Genomic DNA, 15,809 nt, shown 5'->3' on the forward strand with positions numbered 1-15,809 from the left:
TTGGTACTTTGTCCACATTGTGATAGATTCCTGGTAAGGAATCTGCTTCCCAAGAACACACTTGCAAGGTCTTTAAGAAGAACGGTCGGAATGATGATGATCAAAGGGTCGAAGATGCAAAGACAAGATTGACGAAGAAGGTGAAGGGGTGAATTATGCAGCGGATAAAAAGGGGAATTGAAATGAACTTCTAAGAGAGATGGAAATCTCTTAGACTTCAGGCTCGAGTTCAACTTAGATATGACACACTAAGAAGAAAACAAGTTGAGAAGATATTACACACTTCTCAGATCAAACAAGTAGAAAGAAGTTTTTGATTAAAATGTTTGATGAAAAACAAAGAAGATATACATTGTCTTTTTATAGGAGAAGAGGAGGACGAAGGAGAGAAGAGAAATAAAACCCTAGACAGCCTTGCAAGAGCTTTAACAAGGTCAAATTCATGCAAGATGTCTAGGAAATGACAAAACATTAAATGCATTGTTTTTGAATGAGAAAGAGATAGAAAATGGGCCAAGGCTTTTGTAATGAACCTTGGACCATGACTTGGGCTGGGAAAGGGGGCTTGAAAATTTTACTTAGGCCTCATTAAAAACCTTGTCAAGAAAACCCAATAGGACAAAACTTGACCAAGGGAAAAAGAGCGCCAAAGCAACATTTTACCCTTTACCGAGCACCTTGAGCTGTGATCATGGTGAAAGTGGTTTGAGCCACATCTTCTAGCTTCTTGTCCAACTCCTTAAGTATTCTATTGATGGCTTGGTTGAACTTCTTGGACCGTGACCTTGTTAGAGGACCCGCCGGGACGATCAATGCTTCCTTCGCTGCTTCTGCTGATACAAGCTGCTCCTCTGGTGCTTCCTTTGGTTCAAGCTGCTCCTCATGTCCTTGTTCTTTGGTCGAGCTTTCCCCGGTCTCATCATCCTCTCCCACTTGAAAAGAATTTGACCTCAAATCCGAATTATCTGCACAATAAGGAAGAATATCAGAAACATTGAAACTACCACTAACTTTGTACTTACCTTGGAGGTCGAGTTGATAGGCTTTGTTGTTGATTCTTTTGAGCACTGTGAATGGTCCATCAATTCTTGGCATTAATTTGCACTCCTTTTCAACTGGAAATTGTTTACTCCTCAAGTGTACCATTAGTTGTTCTCCAGCCTCAAAGATCATCCTAAAACAACTATTGGATTTATGATCATGCATCAAAACATCTCCAATTCTGGTTCTCGCAAAGACTTTGGGCAAAAGATAATCTGGAGGCCCCTCTTTTGTACCTGCAAAGTAGTCAATACCTTTGGCAAAGAACAAGTGCGTCATTATTGTCATGGTACAAATCTGAGCTTGGTACAAATCACTATCCTTGTCATGTTCTGAATGTAATAAACTGATAGTCAAAGCTCTAGAATCATGAGAAACAAATTGGATTAAGGAAGTACTTAGCTGAATAATGCATTGGGTATGATTGATGCTTATCATGATAAATGGAAGTGGATCAGGGGGTTCTTCTTGGATCAGTATGAAGCTGCTGACATCTTGGTGCTCACCTTGATCCAAATCAGGTGGCTTAAATCGTTTGTCTCCCAGTTTCTTTTCAGTTTTCCTTATGCGCCTCATGACTGCTCTAAAATCTGTATATGGCTCTTTTGACAAAGACAAGTGAATCATATCTGTGTGATCTTGGATAAAAGTATCCTTGATAAGAAAAATACTTATCTTATAACAGTTTGGTATGAGCATAAGTGTTGCATCAGGTGGTTCATCTTTGAGCGTTGAGTAAGCTTTCACTACTTTTCCATGCTCCGCAAGATCTCCTACATCAAAAGGAAACAGTTTAGGCACATAGGAAAAGATCAAACAGATATTCATGTAGTTGTTATCAAAATAAAGTTTTAGAATGGAGCATCCTTTGGTGATCATAATTGTTTTTCTGAAATACTTCCAGCTTCTAACTCCAAAATGATAAATCATTTGTTGGCATAATATGGTGGTTTCTCCTTGATTTGAATAGAACATCTTTCTTCTCCAAAGTACTTATGCTTCTCCATGTAACATGTTCCTTTCTTAGCAATCATGGGAAAGAACAAGTGCATTATACTTGAAATAGAGAAATAAAAAACATGATCTTTCACAGTTGGTTTGCAAAGCTCAATGAATAGTTTAAACTCACACAACTCTTTTTCAAGTAAATATCTCATTTTAGAAAAAGGTTTAACCATTACATGCTCAGTTTTAGTTCCAAACGGCTCAATCACAATGTTACTCAAAGAAACTCTCAAAGAAGAGTTAAATTCAAGAAACTTTTCAAATAACAACCCTTTTGGCTTAAAGAACTCTTTAAAAGCAAATGTTTCAAAACTTGGAATCATTTTGTTAAAAACAGATTTTGAAACACAAAATTCTTTCACATTTTCTAAACCAGAACGCTTTTCATCTTGAGCAGAAAGCATCACAAAATAATTAGGATCTGTCCAAACCAAATCAGTTTCCTTACAGTGCTTTCTTGGAAAGCCGCAAAGATATGGCATAGGTACTGGGTTTGGCACATAGTTTATCTGCTCCAAATCACTAATCAATGGCAAACTCATTTGTGTTGATTCTACTGATTCTTCTTCCTGAACCTGTAAAAAGGAAATAGTACTACTCGGTTGCTCCGGTTCAAAATGGGTTAGTTTTTCAAGCACAAAATCAGATTGGATAAAAGAAAGATCACACTTAGCTTGAGATAGAGCCTTAGGTCCAGTTGGTATAGCAACATCATCCTCATCAATGAACTGTCTCTCCTTGGCTTCTTCTCCAAGCTGTTTCTCCTTGGGTCCGTCTCCAAGCTGTTCCTCCTCGGTTCTGGGCTTATCCTTTCTTTCAAACTCCTTATTCTCCTTTTCTTGTTCTGCTTGCTTCCATTGTTCTCCATTAGAATATGTACTTATCTCAACACTTTGGGAAAAGACAAGTGCATCATACAAGAATTAGAATTTTCTAAACCTTGAACAGTTACTTCCTTGGATTTTGAAAGTGTAGAAGACTTACATTGCCTCGGTTCTCCACTTTGTTCAAGTGATGGGTTTTGTCTTGGCTTGGGAACATCAATCTGTTCAGGAACCTTCTTTGGTTGAGATGTTGACTTAGCCTTCTCAAATTTAATGTACTCGGTTAACGCCTCAAAAAGATCTGACTGCGTCTTTGCCTCCACAGATTTTGGGGGTTTCTTTTGATCTGGGACTAAGGCTGGTTTCTTTTCTGGAACTGGTTGGATTGTGGAATTAGCTTGGGGAGCACAGTGTAGCGCTTGTAGAGCATACTTCTTCCTTAGAAGCTTCTTAAGATCTCTCCACAATGTGATATTCGGCTCCTTATAATACCAGCGGTCATCAACTTCTTGCGACCACAATTTGTAAGCGTCTCCTGTGAGTTGGGTAAGTGCAAAAGCTAATCTCTCATTTCTCGGGATATCCTTGAAGTAGAACCAATCCTCCATGTGTTTCTCCCATTCAAGGTAATCTCCTTTTCCTGCAAATTTATAGAGTTTATGAGCTAAAGAGATTTTAGAATGAATCACAGATTTAGATTTGGGAATATGAGAGGTTTTCTGTAAGCTGCTCCAGGTTGATCTAGATGTGTCATCTGGTGGCTTGGGTTTAAGATCTTGGTGTTGTCTTTGACGTCGAGCACAAAGCTTTTCGTCAAGGATTGTTGCCATAGCAGCTGTGATTGATTTCGTGATTCTCCTTTCCAGGCTAGAGGTGGATGACTCTTCTTCTTCCATTGTACCTGAAAACAAATCAAAGACCCAACAAGTAAATAGTTCCAAAAACACGCAAACGAAAACGGATCTGGGAAAATTATGAAAACGAAACCAAAAATTTTCAAATCAATTTTCAAAAATACTAGACTCGTTCTTGGTTCTAAAACAGTTGATTTTGTAATTTTTGAACGAGTAAAACATTTTATAAAACTCTCGCAAGACGAAATGACAGATCTGAAAGAAATAAAAAGTGACGATTAGAATCTCAAAACCTGGTTGCAGAGTGGTTGCTCTGATACCACATGATAGTTTCCTGGTAAGGAATCTGATTCTCAAGAACACACTCGCAAGGTCTTGAAGAAGAACGGTCGGAATGATGATGATCAAAGGGTCGAAGATGCAAAGACAAGATCGACGAAGAAGGTGAAGGGGTGAAATATGCAGCGGATAAAAAGGGGAACTGAAATGAACTTCTAAGAGAGATGAAAATCTCTTAGACTTCAGGCTCGAGTTCAACTTAGATATGACACACTAAGAAGAAAACAAGTTGAGAATATATTACACACTTCTCATATCAAACAAGTAGAAAGAAGTTTTTGATTAAAATGTTTGATGAAAAACAAAGAAGATATACATTGTCTTTTTATAGGAGAAGGGGGGGACGAAGGAGAGAAGAGAAATAAAACCCTAGACAGCCTTGCAAGAGCTTTAACAATGTCAAGTTCATGCAAGATGTCTAGGAAATGACAAAACATTAAATGCATTGTTTTTGAATGAGAAAAAGATAGAAAATGGGCCAAGGCTTTTGTAATGAACCTTGGACCACGACTTGGGCTGGGAGGGGGCTTGAAAATGTTACTTAGGGTATCTCCAATGGTCCTCTATTTTTGCCTCTATAATAGAGGAACTCTATAATAGAGATTGCTATTTTTTTCTCTATTTATAGAGGAACCCTATTTTTTTTTACAAAGGTTCCTTTATAAATAGAGGAATCTCTATTTTAGAGGGGAGAATAGAGGACCATTGGAGTAAAACTCACCTTTATTATAGAGTTCCTCTATTATAGAGGAAAAAATAGAGAAAACCATTAGAGATGGTTTTAGGCCTCATTAAAAACCTTGTCAAGAAAACCCAATGGGACAAAACTTGACCAAGGGAAAAAGAGCGCCAAAGCAACATTTTACCCTTTACCGAGCACCTTGAGCTGTGATCATGGTGAAAGTAGTTTGAGCCACGTCTTCTAGCTTTTTGTCCAACTCCTTTAAGTATTTCATTGATGGCTTGGTTGAACTTCTTGGACAGTGACCTTGTTAGAGGATCCGCCGGGACGATCAATGCTTCCTCCGCTGCTTCTGCTGGTACAAGCTGCTCCTCCGGTGCTTCCTTTGGTTCAAGCTGCTCCTCATGTCTTTGTTCTTTGGTCAAGCTTTCCTCGGTCTCATCACATTGATTCTCCCAAATGTCCTTCAAACTATCATTCTTTGCTATCGTCTTCAATATCATCTTGTTAATCGACGCAAAGAGGTTGTTTTTCACCTTTAGATCCTTGAGCTTCAGTTTCGCGAGCTCTATCCTTTGTGCACCAATCATGATCACGCACTTCTCCGGCTATGAGACATCCGTCTCAATAAGATCCCACCATTCCTTCAACCGTAACAGATTCTTCATGAGCATAGCCCAATGCTCATAATCATCATCAAATTTTGGAATACTCAACCACGCATCTCTATCTCCCTCAAATTCGGAATACTAAACCCATTTTCACTTTTCTCTCTTTCGGCTCAAACTCACAAAGAATTTTAAATCGCTCTGATACCACTTATTATGAATTAGGGAGAAAATACTGAACTGAATTGTTCTGTTAAAAAAAAAAGTGTTAATAAATAAATACAGACTCGACTAGTTTAAATAGAAGAATAAAGCAACAAACTCCTCAAACTTATTACAACTAACTAGCTTCAAAAACTAATCAACTACGAAACAAATGCATAAGACTCGGACTTAACAAACGTGACAGTTAGACAAAGACACTTTGGTGGCGAGAACATTTTTATCTTTTCAGATGATCTGATGATGTTAAAGATACTCCGGTTGACATTGCTCGTAACAAAAGTTGGCAATTTTGAATGAAAAAAAAAAAAAAAAAATCTCATAAATTTTCATGGTAGGAATTGGTTAAAAACATCAATAACGAAGAATATTCGACTTTATAAGAGGCAAAACTCGCCTCATCAACAAAGTAAAAAAAAAAAAAGAAAAAAAAAACCATACAAAACGCCCAGTTCAAGACCACAAATTTTTTGGTCTGATTTATTTATCTGTGAGAAAAAAATGCACTGGAGGAATAAAGCTGATGCTTCATATATCCCAGATGAGCCTGCCTTATGCAGTACCTTCCTTCAAGTAAGCAATGAGATCGGCACGATCTTGCGGCTTTTTCAGCCCAGGAAACACCATTTTCGTTCCAGGAATGTACTGTAAAGAACAAGCAAAGAAAGATTCAATCTCTTCATATCAGCTTAATGAGAAAAATACAACCCACATAGAGAAGAGAGGACTCAGGTACATATAAACTCAAACAACACTTTGAGGGGACAATCTTATGATTCAGACTATAGAAAGTAACTAAAAAACAATGTTGCTAAATATCTCATCGAATAGAAAACAAATGGGGGCATATATATAGAGATGTTTCATACACCAAAAAGCTTTATGGAGCACGATTTTGAAAGATGGAAGTGAAATTTCACAAATATAAAGAGAACAAGCGAAACAGGGTTTGCGTGTGGATCAGCTTAACAACACTACCTCCGAATTGTTTTAGCAACAAAACAATCTCTAAAACTCTAAAAAAAACCACACAAGGTAGCTTATGAACAATCAAGAACCTCAGAAACTATGATGGAAATCCATTAAGGATACACAAATTATATAGATTTTTCACAAACCAAAAAAGAAGAACAAACACATTGGGGTTTCTTGTATAACTTTAAAAATATTTAAATTAGGTTGCTTAAGAACAATCATAAACCTAATCCATCACCAAACAATAAAAAAAAAAAAAAAAAGAGAGAGAGCAATACCTTCTTGGGGTTCAACAAGTAATCGTAAAGAGTCTTCTCCTCCCAATTCACAGCCATGCTTTTGTTAGCAGCTGAGTATGAATACCCTGGTGTTGTTCCTGATTGTCTTCCAAACAATCCATTCAAATTAGGTCCTGCGTTCGTCAGAAAAAAGTTCCAAATCAATACACATACGAATCCAAACACACAAAACGGAAAGATTCAAATCGCTCAAGCTAATCACCGATGCAGTAGATCCAGATTCAGAAAGATGAGATCAAATCAAACGACTGATGATGATACAGATAATTTTTAGATCTAAAGAGGGATTCAGAAGACGGACCTTGTTTGTGACCGGCGCCTTTTTCGACGGTGTGACACTGAGCGCACTTGGTTCTGAAGATCTTTTCACCGGCTTTGGGGTTTCCAGGAGGTGCTTCATTGAACGACGCCATTTTCAGAGAGACAATGAAGAAAAAATTCTCAACGGTGGCTTTTGACAGTTTCTTTCTTCTGACCTTTTTTTTTCAAAATACTTTTTATTTTTTTTGGTTTGTTCGAGAAAAAGTGGAATTGTTAGAAAGGAAGGTTCGAGGAGGTAGAGAAAGAGAATAAGAGGTGGCGTGAGAGAGACACAGGCCATACGTTTTTCTTGGACTACACGTGGCGCTTTTGTAGTGGTTTGATATATTGAGTCGGTTGACTATTTAATTCTTTTTTTCTTTTCATTATTTTGTTAAGAACTTGGTTTTCCGAAGTGCACTTATTAAGAACTTTAAATATTTATTTAGTTATAAATATAAAATAAGTGAAAGTTGAATGACTACGTTGTAAATAACAAAGTTTAACTATATATATTATAGAAAAAATAATACAAATGTTCTATATATATAAAGAAGAAAATAATAATTTATATTTTAGAAGTAAAATTAGAAGTTGATTTAGAGTAGATTTTACTCTAGTGTAAAATTTAGAAATAAAAATAGAGATATGTTTGAAGATTAATTCATGTTTCTATAGTATAATAATAGGACATGAGATGATAACACTAAAAGAATTTTATTTATTTCTTTTAACTGGTTTTAAAATTTAGTTATTTCGTATTATTTTTGTAGATGTCAATATCACTGACAGTGGTAAAAAACTTTTCGCTAACTCAAAAATTTTCAAATATAAAGTGATCACCATAAACTTCTATTTTTTATACCCCCACATTATATGTTTAAATATTTTCAAATTTTCAAAAATAAAAATAAAATTATATATAGAATTGATCATTTTCTGAAAAATCATCTATTCAAAAATATTTTTTCCAAGTAACAATGATCAAAAATTAAAATTTTCTTACTGTGGAAGACAAAGCACAATGATACTTATTCAACTCTAAAATCGAATTTGTTTTTCCTTTTCATCTATATATTCACTTTGTTTAGATAATCATTTAATTTTTTTTGTAAGTTCTATATTAATCGGTATATCAAAATTTTGCGGTTATATCATATTTCCAAAAGATATGGCACCTTTAAAATTTTGAAAATTGAAGGTGTTCTCTTTAATGCTAAAACCTCAAATTTAACTTTAAAATTTTGTATTTTACATTATAGTTCTCATATTGTTCATAATTAATTAAGATCATAAAATTTTTTACATAAGAACTATAAAACACATAAATAATAACAAAACATTATATTACAATCAATATTAGTTAAAAAAACATTATATTACAATATAAAATTACCTATAAATTATAATAAACACACTAGTTAAGACACAACTTAGTAACTTACAAATAAATTATGAAAAACACTAATAAACATGTGCAACGTATGTACTCTACAACATTATAATCTCTAGTAGGAATGTTTCCATTTTCAATCAAGTAATGATGATGTGAATCAAATTTATCACATCGTCTCATCGGATCAAAAAAGCAAAACTCAAAACGGATATTGTTGAAGGCAGAATAATTCACATGTTAAACTTTTAGTTTCATAAAATCATTATTTTTTTTTTTGTTTTAAGAAAATGCATCAACTGGGGAAATAGTTATGAGAGAACTCAATTATATATGCAAAATAAAAAAAAAGGAATTAAATGGAATGAAGGAAGAATATTAAATTTTGTTAACAAATTTGAAACATCGTCGTCGATAGTAAATACCGTTATTTGATTTGAACAAGTAAGAATCATACAAAAAAAAACTCAAAAACAAGAACAAATTTTAATTACACCAATTCTATATGGACATTATCTGGTTACTTTTCAAGAATTATGTCATTATTAGTATTTTTGTAGTATTTTAATTTTTGTAATATTTATGTGTTCATGTAACTTTACTTGCTTATGTTACTTTATTTTCTTGTATCCTTAAAGTACTATTTTATAGTATATCATTTTGTTTAATATGTTATTCTATATTAATACTTTATGTTATTGGTATTTATTTTATTTTCTGTTATTGGTATTTATTTTATTTGATGTGTAAAAATTCATACTGAAAAAATTATCAAACAGTCTATATCACATTGCTAAATCCAAAATAATCTGCTTCTCTAGATAAACGAGACAACACTGCTAAGGGTTTGTTGCGCGGTTTGAAGGGAGTAGCATCATTTGGTGTCATTTGAGCGTCTTGGGTGTTTGCATTGTTCACCCTAATTTACTAATTTTGTTTAGAGAAATCAAGTCAACATAATATCAACTATATAGTTCATTCATTTATGGGTTTTGTGGTATAGGGACAATAATGATAACAACAAAATAAGTATGTTGTGATACACTTAGTGGACTCACTAGACCGGCCCATATACTAAGCCATGGAGTCTCGGTCCATCGGCTATATTCAGTCCATATAGCTTCGGTCCATTAGCCGAAGCCTTAGTCGGCCATTACTTTCCTTAGTCGGTTTAACCCCAGACTTGTAATCTACTATATATATGCATGTAATCTTTGGGAATCAATAATAAGAAACACAAGAGCTTTATCCCTAAACTCTACTTATATAACACGTTATCAGCACGAGTCTCTAACCCTAAAACCCTAATAGGCAGCCGCCGATTCTTCTTCTCCTTCCAAACCCTAAACCGCCTCTTGTTCTTCACCTCCTTTGAGATTCTCTCTTGATCTCGAAGTTCTTTCTGTTGATACTCGAGCATCCTTAGCTCGAGATCAAGTTTTCTCAAAACCCTATCGAGGTTTACACGGTTACTTGGTTCGGGGGTGAGTTCGCGCACAAGGAGCTGTTCGCGTGGAGGCTGTTCGTGGTTCGTGGAAGCAGTTCAAGGTTCGTGGTTCGTGATATCTGAGGTCTTTAGCTCCCAGATCCTATCCAGTCAGAACCCTAAGGTGTTAAGGTAAACAAAGTTCGAACCTTCTCAAAACCCTATGATCGAACTTGAACTTAAAACTATGCAACCCTAAAACATCCAAGTATACAATCTAACAAACTTTAAATTCCCTAAATCCTAAGACTTAAAATCGGTTGCTTAGGTTGTTAGATTGTTTGAGAAATTGCACCATATACATCAAGCTTTAAAATCCGAATTGGTTGATTGAATAGTTTAAGATTGCTTGATTGTTTATGTTGCATAAGAACCTAGAATTAAAATTGTTAGGATCATAAGATAGGATTTGATCTAACTGTTCTAGGAGATTTAAAACTTGGATTGATTCATGCTTATAGAAATCGAAATTGTTTAAGAGAATTGAATTGACTGCATGAATTTCGAATTAGTCTTGTGATCTAGGTTGAATCCGATCATGAAAAGTTTTTGTTAAATTTCCATAATTGTGAAACTTGAATTTGGAATTAAAATATTGATCATGATAAGTCTCTAAAATAATTAGCAATTATCCAAAAGATTTAAAAGACTAAATCCTAGACTAAATAGGAAAGTTAAGAAAAAGGAAATCCTACCTAAGATTGTTGCATGCATTAGCCTATTTGCTTTTGTTGTCTTGCATGCATGAATTTAAACCAAAAACCAAATATGGGAAGGCATGGTTCGATCTTAAATATCACATGGCCTGAGGCATGGTTCGATCTCAAATATCGCATGTCCTATTGATTAAGTGCATGGTTCGATCTCAAATATCGCATGCTAATATTCGGATGTCTATTTCTGTTGTATGCAGATGGTAAACCTTAAGAGCTTAGACTATCCAGTCTTGAATGCTTCTGGTGACAATTACTTGCTATGGGCAATGAACACCAAGATCAACTTGAAGTCAAAGGACTTGTTCGAGTGTGTCGAAGAGGGTAACAAGATCTCGGACAAGAATAAGAACAAGTGTATCCAGCATATGCATCACCACATTGCTGAGAGTCTCAAGAACCAGTACCTATTTATTGAGGACCCTCTCGACCTTTGGACAACGCTTAAACGGCGATATGGGCACCAGAAGACGGTGCTCCTTCCAAAGGCCGAGTATGAGTGGAAACACCTAAGGATCCAGGATTTCAAAACCCTGGACGAGTATAACTCTGAGCTTTTTAGGATTGTCTCAGTCCTTAGGCTGTGTGGTACTGTGGTAACAGAGAAGGAGCTAATTGATAAGACTTTGTCTACCTTTAGCCCTAACAACATGGTTCTTCAGCAACAATACCGGCAAACAAAGTATACCGAGTATGGGGAACTAAATGAGGTGTTACTGCTAGCTGAGCATAACAATGAGTTGTTGCTGATGAATAGTGCTATGAGACCTCCTGGTACAGCCCCATTACCAGAAGCACACAAAGTGGATTTGGGAAAGAAAAATTCTGCAGAACCTAAGGAGCCTAAAGAGCCCAAAGAGACCAACTACGTCCACAGAGAGAGACACTACGGCCGTGGCCGTGGTGGCAGAGGACGTGGTGGTCGAGGGGGCCAAGCCGGCCGCGGACGCGGTGGTAGAGGCCGTGGTATCTCCAAGCCACAAGCTAAGGCAAAATCGGTTTGTCACCGATGTGGTATGTCAAACCACTGGATGAAAAACTGCAGAACTCCCAAACATCTTATTGATGCATATCAAGAAAGTTTGAAGAAGAACCCAGAAGCTAACTTGGTGCATCTCGATGATGAAGGAGACTTCGATCATGAGAATGATGACTCTCTAGAGACTTCCGACCTCTTTACAGAGGATGAATGAATTTTCGGTTTTTATTTTGGTTTAAGACTATGCTTTTATGCTTGATTTATTTCTATGTATTGGATAATTGATTTGGTTTAAATTCAAGGATTTATTTTATAAATTATTTTGCCTTATTGAGTTAAAACATAAATGTTGTTTTATAGAAATGGCTGAGGATATGAGTGAACTAGTGGTGGACAGTGGATCCAGCCACACTATTTTAAAAGATAAAAGATATTTTATAAACCTCACCATGAAAAGTGCCAATGTTAGTACAATTGCGGGTATAGCAAACCTTATAGAGGGCTACGGCCAGGCTCACGTGTTGTTGCCTAAGGGAACACACATTGAATTAAGTGATGCCTTATATTCACCCAGCTCCAAGAGAAATTTGTTGAGCTTTAAAGATATAAGATTGAATGGTTATCATGTGAAAACCAAGGGTGAAGGAACTAGAGAGTTCCTATATATTACAGAAAATATAAATGGACAAAAGAAGGTCCTAGAGACTATACCTGCACTAGCCACTGGTTTATACCATGCTAAGATTAATATGATAGAGGCTAACTTGGCAAAGCATAGAATGTTTAATGAAGAGTTCACTTTATGGCATGACCGGCTAGGCCATCCGGGTTCGAACATGATGCGTAAACTAATTAAGAGTTCGAATGGGCACAACCTAAGTGAAAGGAAAGTTATCCCTAAACATCTCACGTGTGTAGCATGCGCACAAGGGAAACTTATTATAAGGCCTTCACCAGTAAAAGTCACAAAAGAGACTTTAAACTTCCTGGAAAGAATACAAGGTGATATTTGCGGACCAATACACCCATCTAGTGGGTCGTTTAGATATTTTATGGTGATGATAGATGCATCAACCAGATGGTCGCATGTTTGCTTGTTATCTACAAGAAACCTTGCATTTGCAAAGATGTTGGCTCAAATTATAAGGCTAAGAGCACACTTTCCAGATTTTCCACTTAAAACTATACGTCTAGATAATGCTGGTGAATTTACATCCCAAGCGTTTAATGATTATTGTATGTCCATGGGGGTGAGTGTGGAACATCCTGTGGCACATGTCCATACACAAAACGGACTTGCTGAGTCCTTCATTAAACGAATACAAATGATAGCTCGACCATTGTTGATGAGATCGAAGCTCCCTGTGTCGGCTTGGGGACACGCAGTATTGCATGCAGCAGAACTCGTACGCATCAGGCCATCTAGTGAACATAAGTATTCACCATCCCAACTATTAACGGGTCATGAGCCAGACATATCCCATCTCAAGACATTCGGTTGTGCCGTTTATGTACCGATTGCTCCACCACAGAGAACTAAAATGGGACCTTAGAGGAGGATGAGAATATATGTTGGATATGAGTCTCCCACCATCATAAAGTATCTCGAGCCACTGACAGGAGACCTGTTCAAGGCCAGATACGCGGACTGTCAATTCATTGAGTCCGAATTCCCTGTAATGGGTGGTGAGACTAGCAAGCTGGTCAAGGAATTAACATGGAATCAAACATCCTTAAATTGGCAAGATTCTCGAACTAGAGCATGTGATGCAGAAGTTCAAAAGATTATACATTTACAGCAGCTAGCTAATCAATTGCCAGATTCCTTTGCTGACCCAAAGAGAGTGACAAAATCGTACATACCAGCTTGCAATGCACCAGTACGAATTGATGTTCAGAAGGAACACAATACTCAAGTTGCTACAGAGTCTAAAACCCGTTTGAAACGAGGTTGACCATTAGGTTCCAAAGATAAGAATCCTCGGAAGAGTAAAAGAGGTGCATGTCAGACCGAGGCTAAGGGAATTACCGAGAGTGTAGACATGGCCGCGGTAAATGATAAGGAGCCGGATGGGGTTCAGGACGCTGAACCTCTAGGTCCTGAGAATATTGATAACGATGAGATATCGATCAATTATATCATTTCTGGAATTACTTGGAACCGTAAGGATATCGACGTCGATGATATTTTCGCATACAAGGTAGCACTTGAACTAAATGAGGATCTAGAGCCCACATCCATATTAGAGTGCACTCAAAGCAAAGATTGGCTAAGATGGAAAGAAGCTATTGATGTGGAGCTAAATTCTTTGAGGAAGAGAAGTGTGTTTGGTCCGATCTTAAGGATAACACCTGAAATTAAACCAGTTGGACATAAGTGGGTCTTTGTAAGAAAGAGAAATGAGAAGAATGAAATCGTGAGATACAAAGCACGGCTTGTAGCACAAGGATTCTCTCAAAGACCAGGAATAGATTATGAGGAGACATACTCCCCTGTGATGGATGCAACGACTTTTAGATATCTAATAAGTCTGGCTGTAAGAGAGAAACTGGATTTGCGGTTGATGGATGTTGTAACTGCTTACTTATATGGTCCACTGGATAATGAAATCTATATGAGATTACCAGAGGGAATAGAACTCAAAGAAAAGAGTGGTTCTCGAGAACAGTACTGCATAAGGCTAGAAAAATCGCTTTATGGACTGAAACAGAGTGGTCGAATGTGGTATAATAGACTTAGCGAATTTTTGGCAAAGAAAGGCTATAGGAATGACCCCATCAGTCCATGTATATTTATTAAGAAGTTTGCAAACAAAGGATTTGTGATAATAGCAGTCTATGTGGATGATTTAAACATCCTTGGAACCTCTGGGGAAATCGCCCAAACTGTAGAATATCTCAAGAGAGAGTTTGAGATGAAAGACCTAGGCAAGACAAAGTTCTGTTTGGGATTGCAGCTTGAGTACAGAGACAATGGTATCCTTGTGCATCAAAAGGCATATACAGAAAAGATACTCAAGAGGTTTAATATGGAGCAAGCTCACCCATTGACTAGCCCCATGGTTGTGAGAATTACACAAGTGGATAAAGATCCATTTGCTCCTAAGAAGGCCGATGAAAAAGTTCTCGGACCTTACGTGCCTTACCTCAGTGCTATAGGAGCGTTAATGTTCTTGGCTAGCCACACTAGACCAGACATAAGTTTTGCCGTGAACCTCCTAGCAAGATATAGTTCTTGTCCGACCATAAGGCACTGGAATGGTATAAAACATGTTATGCGATACCTACAGGATACGACAGACTATGGTCTATATTACACTAACTATAACAAAGATGGTTTAGTTGGTTTTGCTGATGCAGGTTATCTATCCGATCCACACAATGGAAAATCACAAACAGGTTATGTGTTTACACACGGTGGTACAGCAATCTCTTGGCGTTCTATGAAGCAAACCCTTGTTGCGACATCATCAAATCACGCAGAGATACTAGCAATGCACGAGGCCAGCCGTGAATGTGTTTGGTTGCGGTCCATGACTCAGCATATTCAGACAGACAGTGGATTAGGAGACAGCAAAGAAGCAACCGTAATTTATGAAGATAACACAGCATGCATCGCACAGCTCAAGGAAGGTTACATCAAGGGAGATCGGACGAAGCACATATTACCAAAGTTCTTCCATACACATGATCTACAAAAGGCCGGAGAATTTCTTATAGTGCAAGTTCAGTCAAGTGAAAATTCAGCCGATCTCTTCACCAAATCGCTACCGACAACAATGTTCAAGAAGCTCGCGCACCAGATTGGAATGCGGAGACTTAGGGACTTGGAGTGATGTTTGGAACAGGGGGAGCAATGTGTGCTGTACTCTTTTTCCTTCACCAAGGTTTTGTCCCAATGGGTTTTCCTGGTAAGGTTTTAATGATGCAGCATCCCCTAAGCACATTGCAGCGATCCCATCCAACATAGGCACGGTCGTTCGTCCAAGGGGGAGTGTTGTGAAACACTTAGTGGACTCACTAGACCAGCCCATATACTAAGCCATGGAGTCTCGGTCCATCGGCCATATTCAGTCAATATAGCTTCGG

At 37.2% G+C, this 15,809-nt stretch overlaps 3 protein-coding genes across 3 annotated transcripts; all 3 read right to left on the reverse strand.

Annotated features, from left to right (window-relative positions):
* Window positions 1-300: 300 nt before the first annotated feature.
* Window positions 301-4,359, reverse strand: LOC147948463 (uncharacterized). The gene is made up of 2 exons (XM_087481975.1): window positions 3,031-4,359; window positions 301-2,937 (listed from the first exon to the last, which is right to left on the reverse strand). The coding sequence occupies exons 1-2, from the start codon at window positions 3,764-3,766 to the stop codon at window positions 2,927-2,929; spliced, it is 747 nt and encodes a 248-aa protein (XP_087338101.1). The 5' UTR covers window positions 3,767-4,359; the 3' UTR covers window positions 301-2,926.
* Window positions 667-1,971, reverse strand: LOC147948464 (uncharacterized). Its single transcript, XM_087481972.1, has one exon. The coding sequence runs from the start codon at window positions 1,969-1,971 to the stop codon at window positions 667-669; it is 1,305 nt and encodes a 434-aa protein (XP_087338098.1).
* A 1,557-nt stretch (window positions 4,360-5,916) lies between the features above and the next one.
* Window positions 5,917-7,450, reverse strand: LOC104721393 (cytochrome c-2). The gene is made up of 3 exons (XM_010439366.3): window positions 7,151-7,450; window positions 6,829-6,962; window positions 5,917-6,220 (listed from the first exon to the last, which is right to left on the reverse strand). Exons 1-3 carry the CDS (start codon window positions 7,260-7,262, stop codon window positions 6,128-6,130), a joined length of 339 nt encoding a protein of 112 aa, XP_010437668.1. The 5' UTR covers window positions 7,263-7,450; the 3' UTR covers window positions 5,917-6,127.
* Between the last annotated feature and the right edge of the window lie 8,359 nt (window positions 7,451-15,809).

The sequence above is a fragment of the Camelina sativa genome, chromosome 2 (assembly GCF_030686135.1).
Source record: "Camelina sativa cultivar CO46 ecotype springtype chromosome 2, ASM3068613v1".
In the NCBI taxonomy this organism is placed as follows: Eukaryota; Viridiplantae; Streptophyta; class Magnoliopsida; order Brassicales; family Brassicaceae; genus Camelina; species Camelina sativa.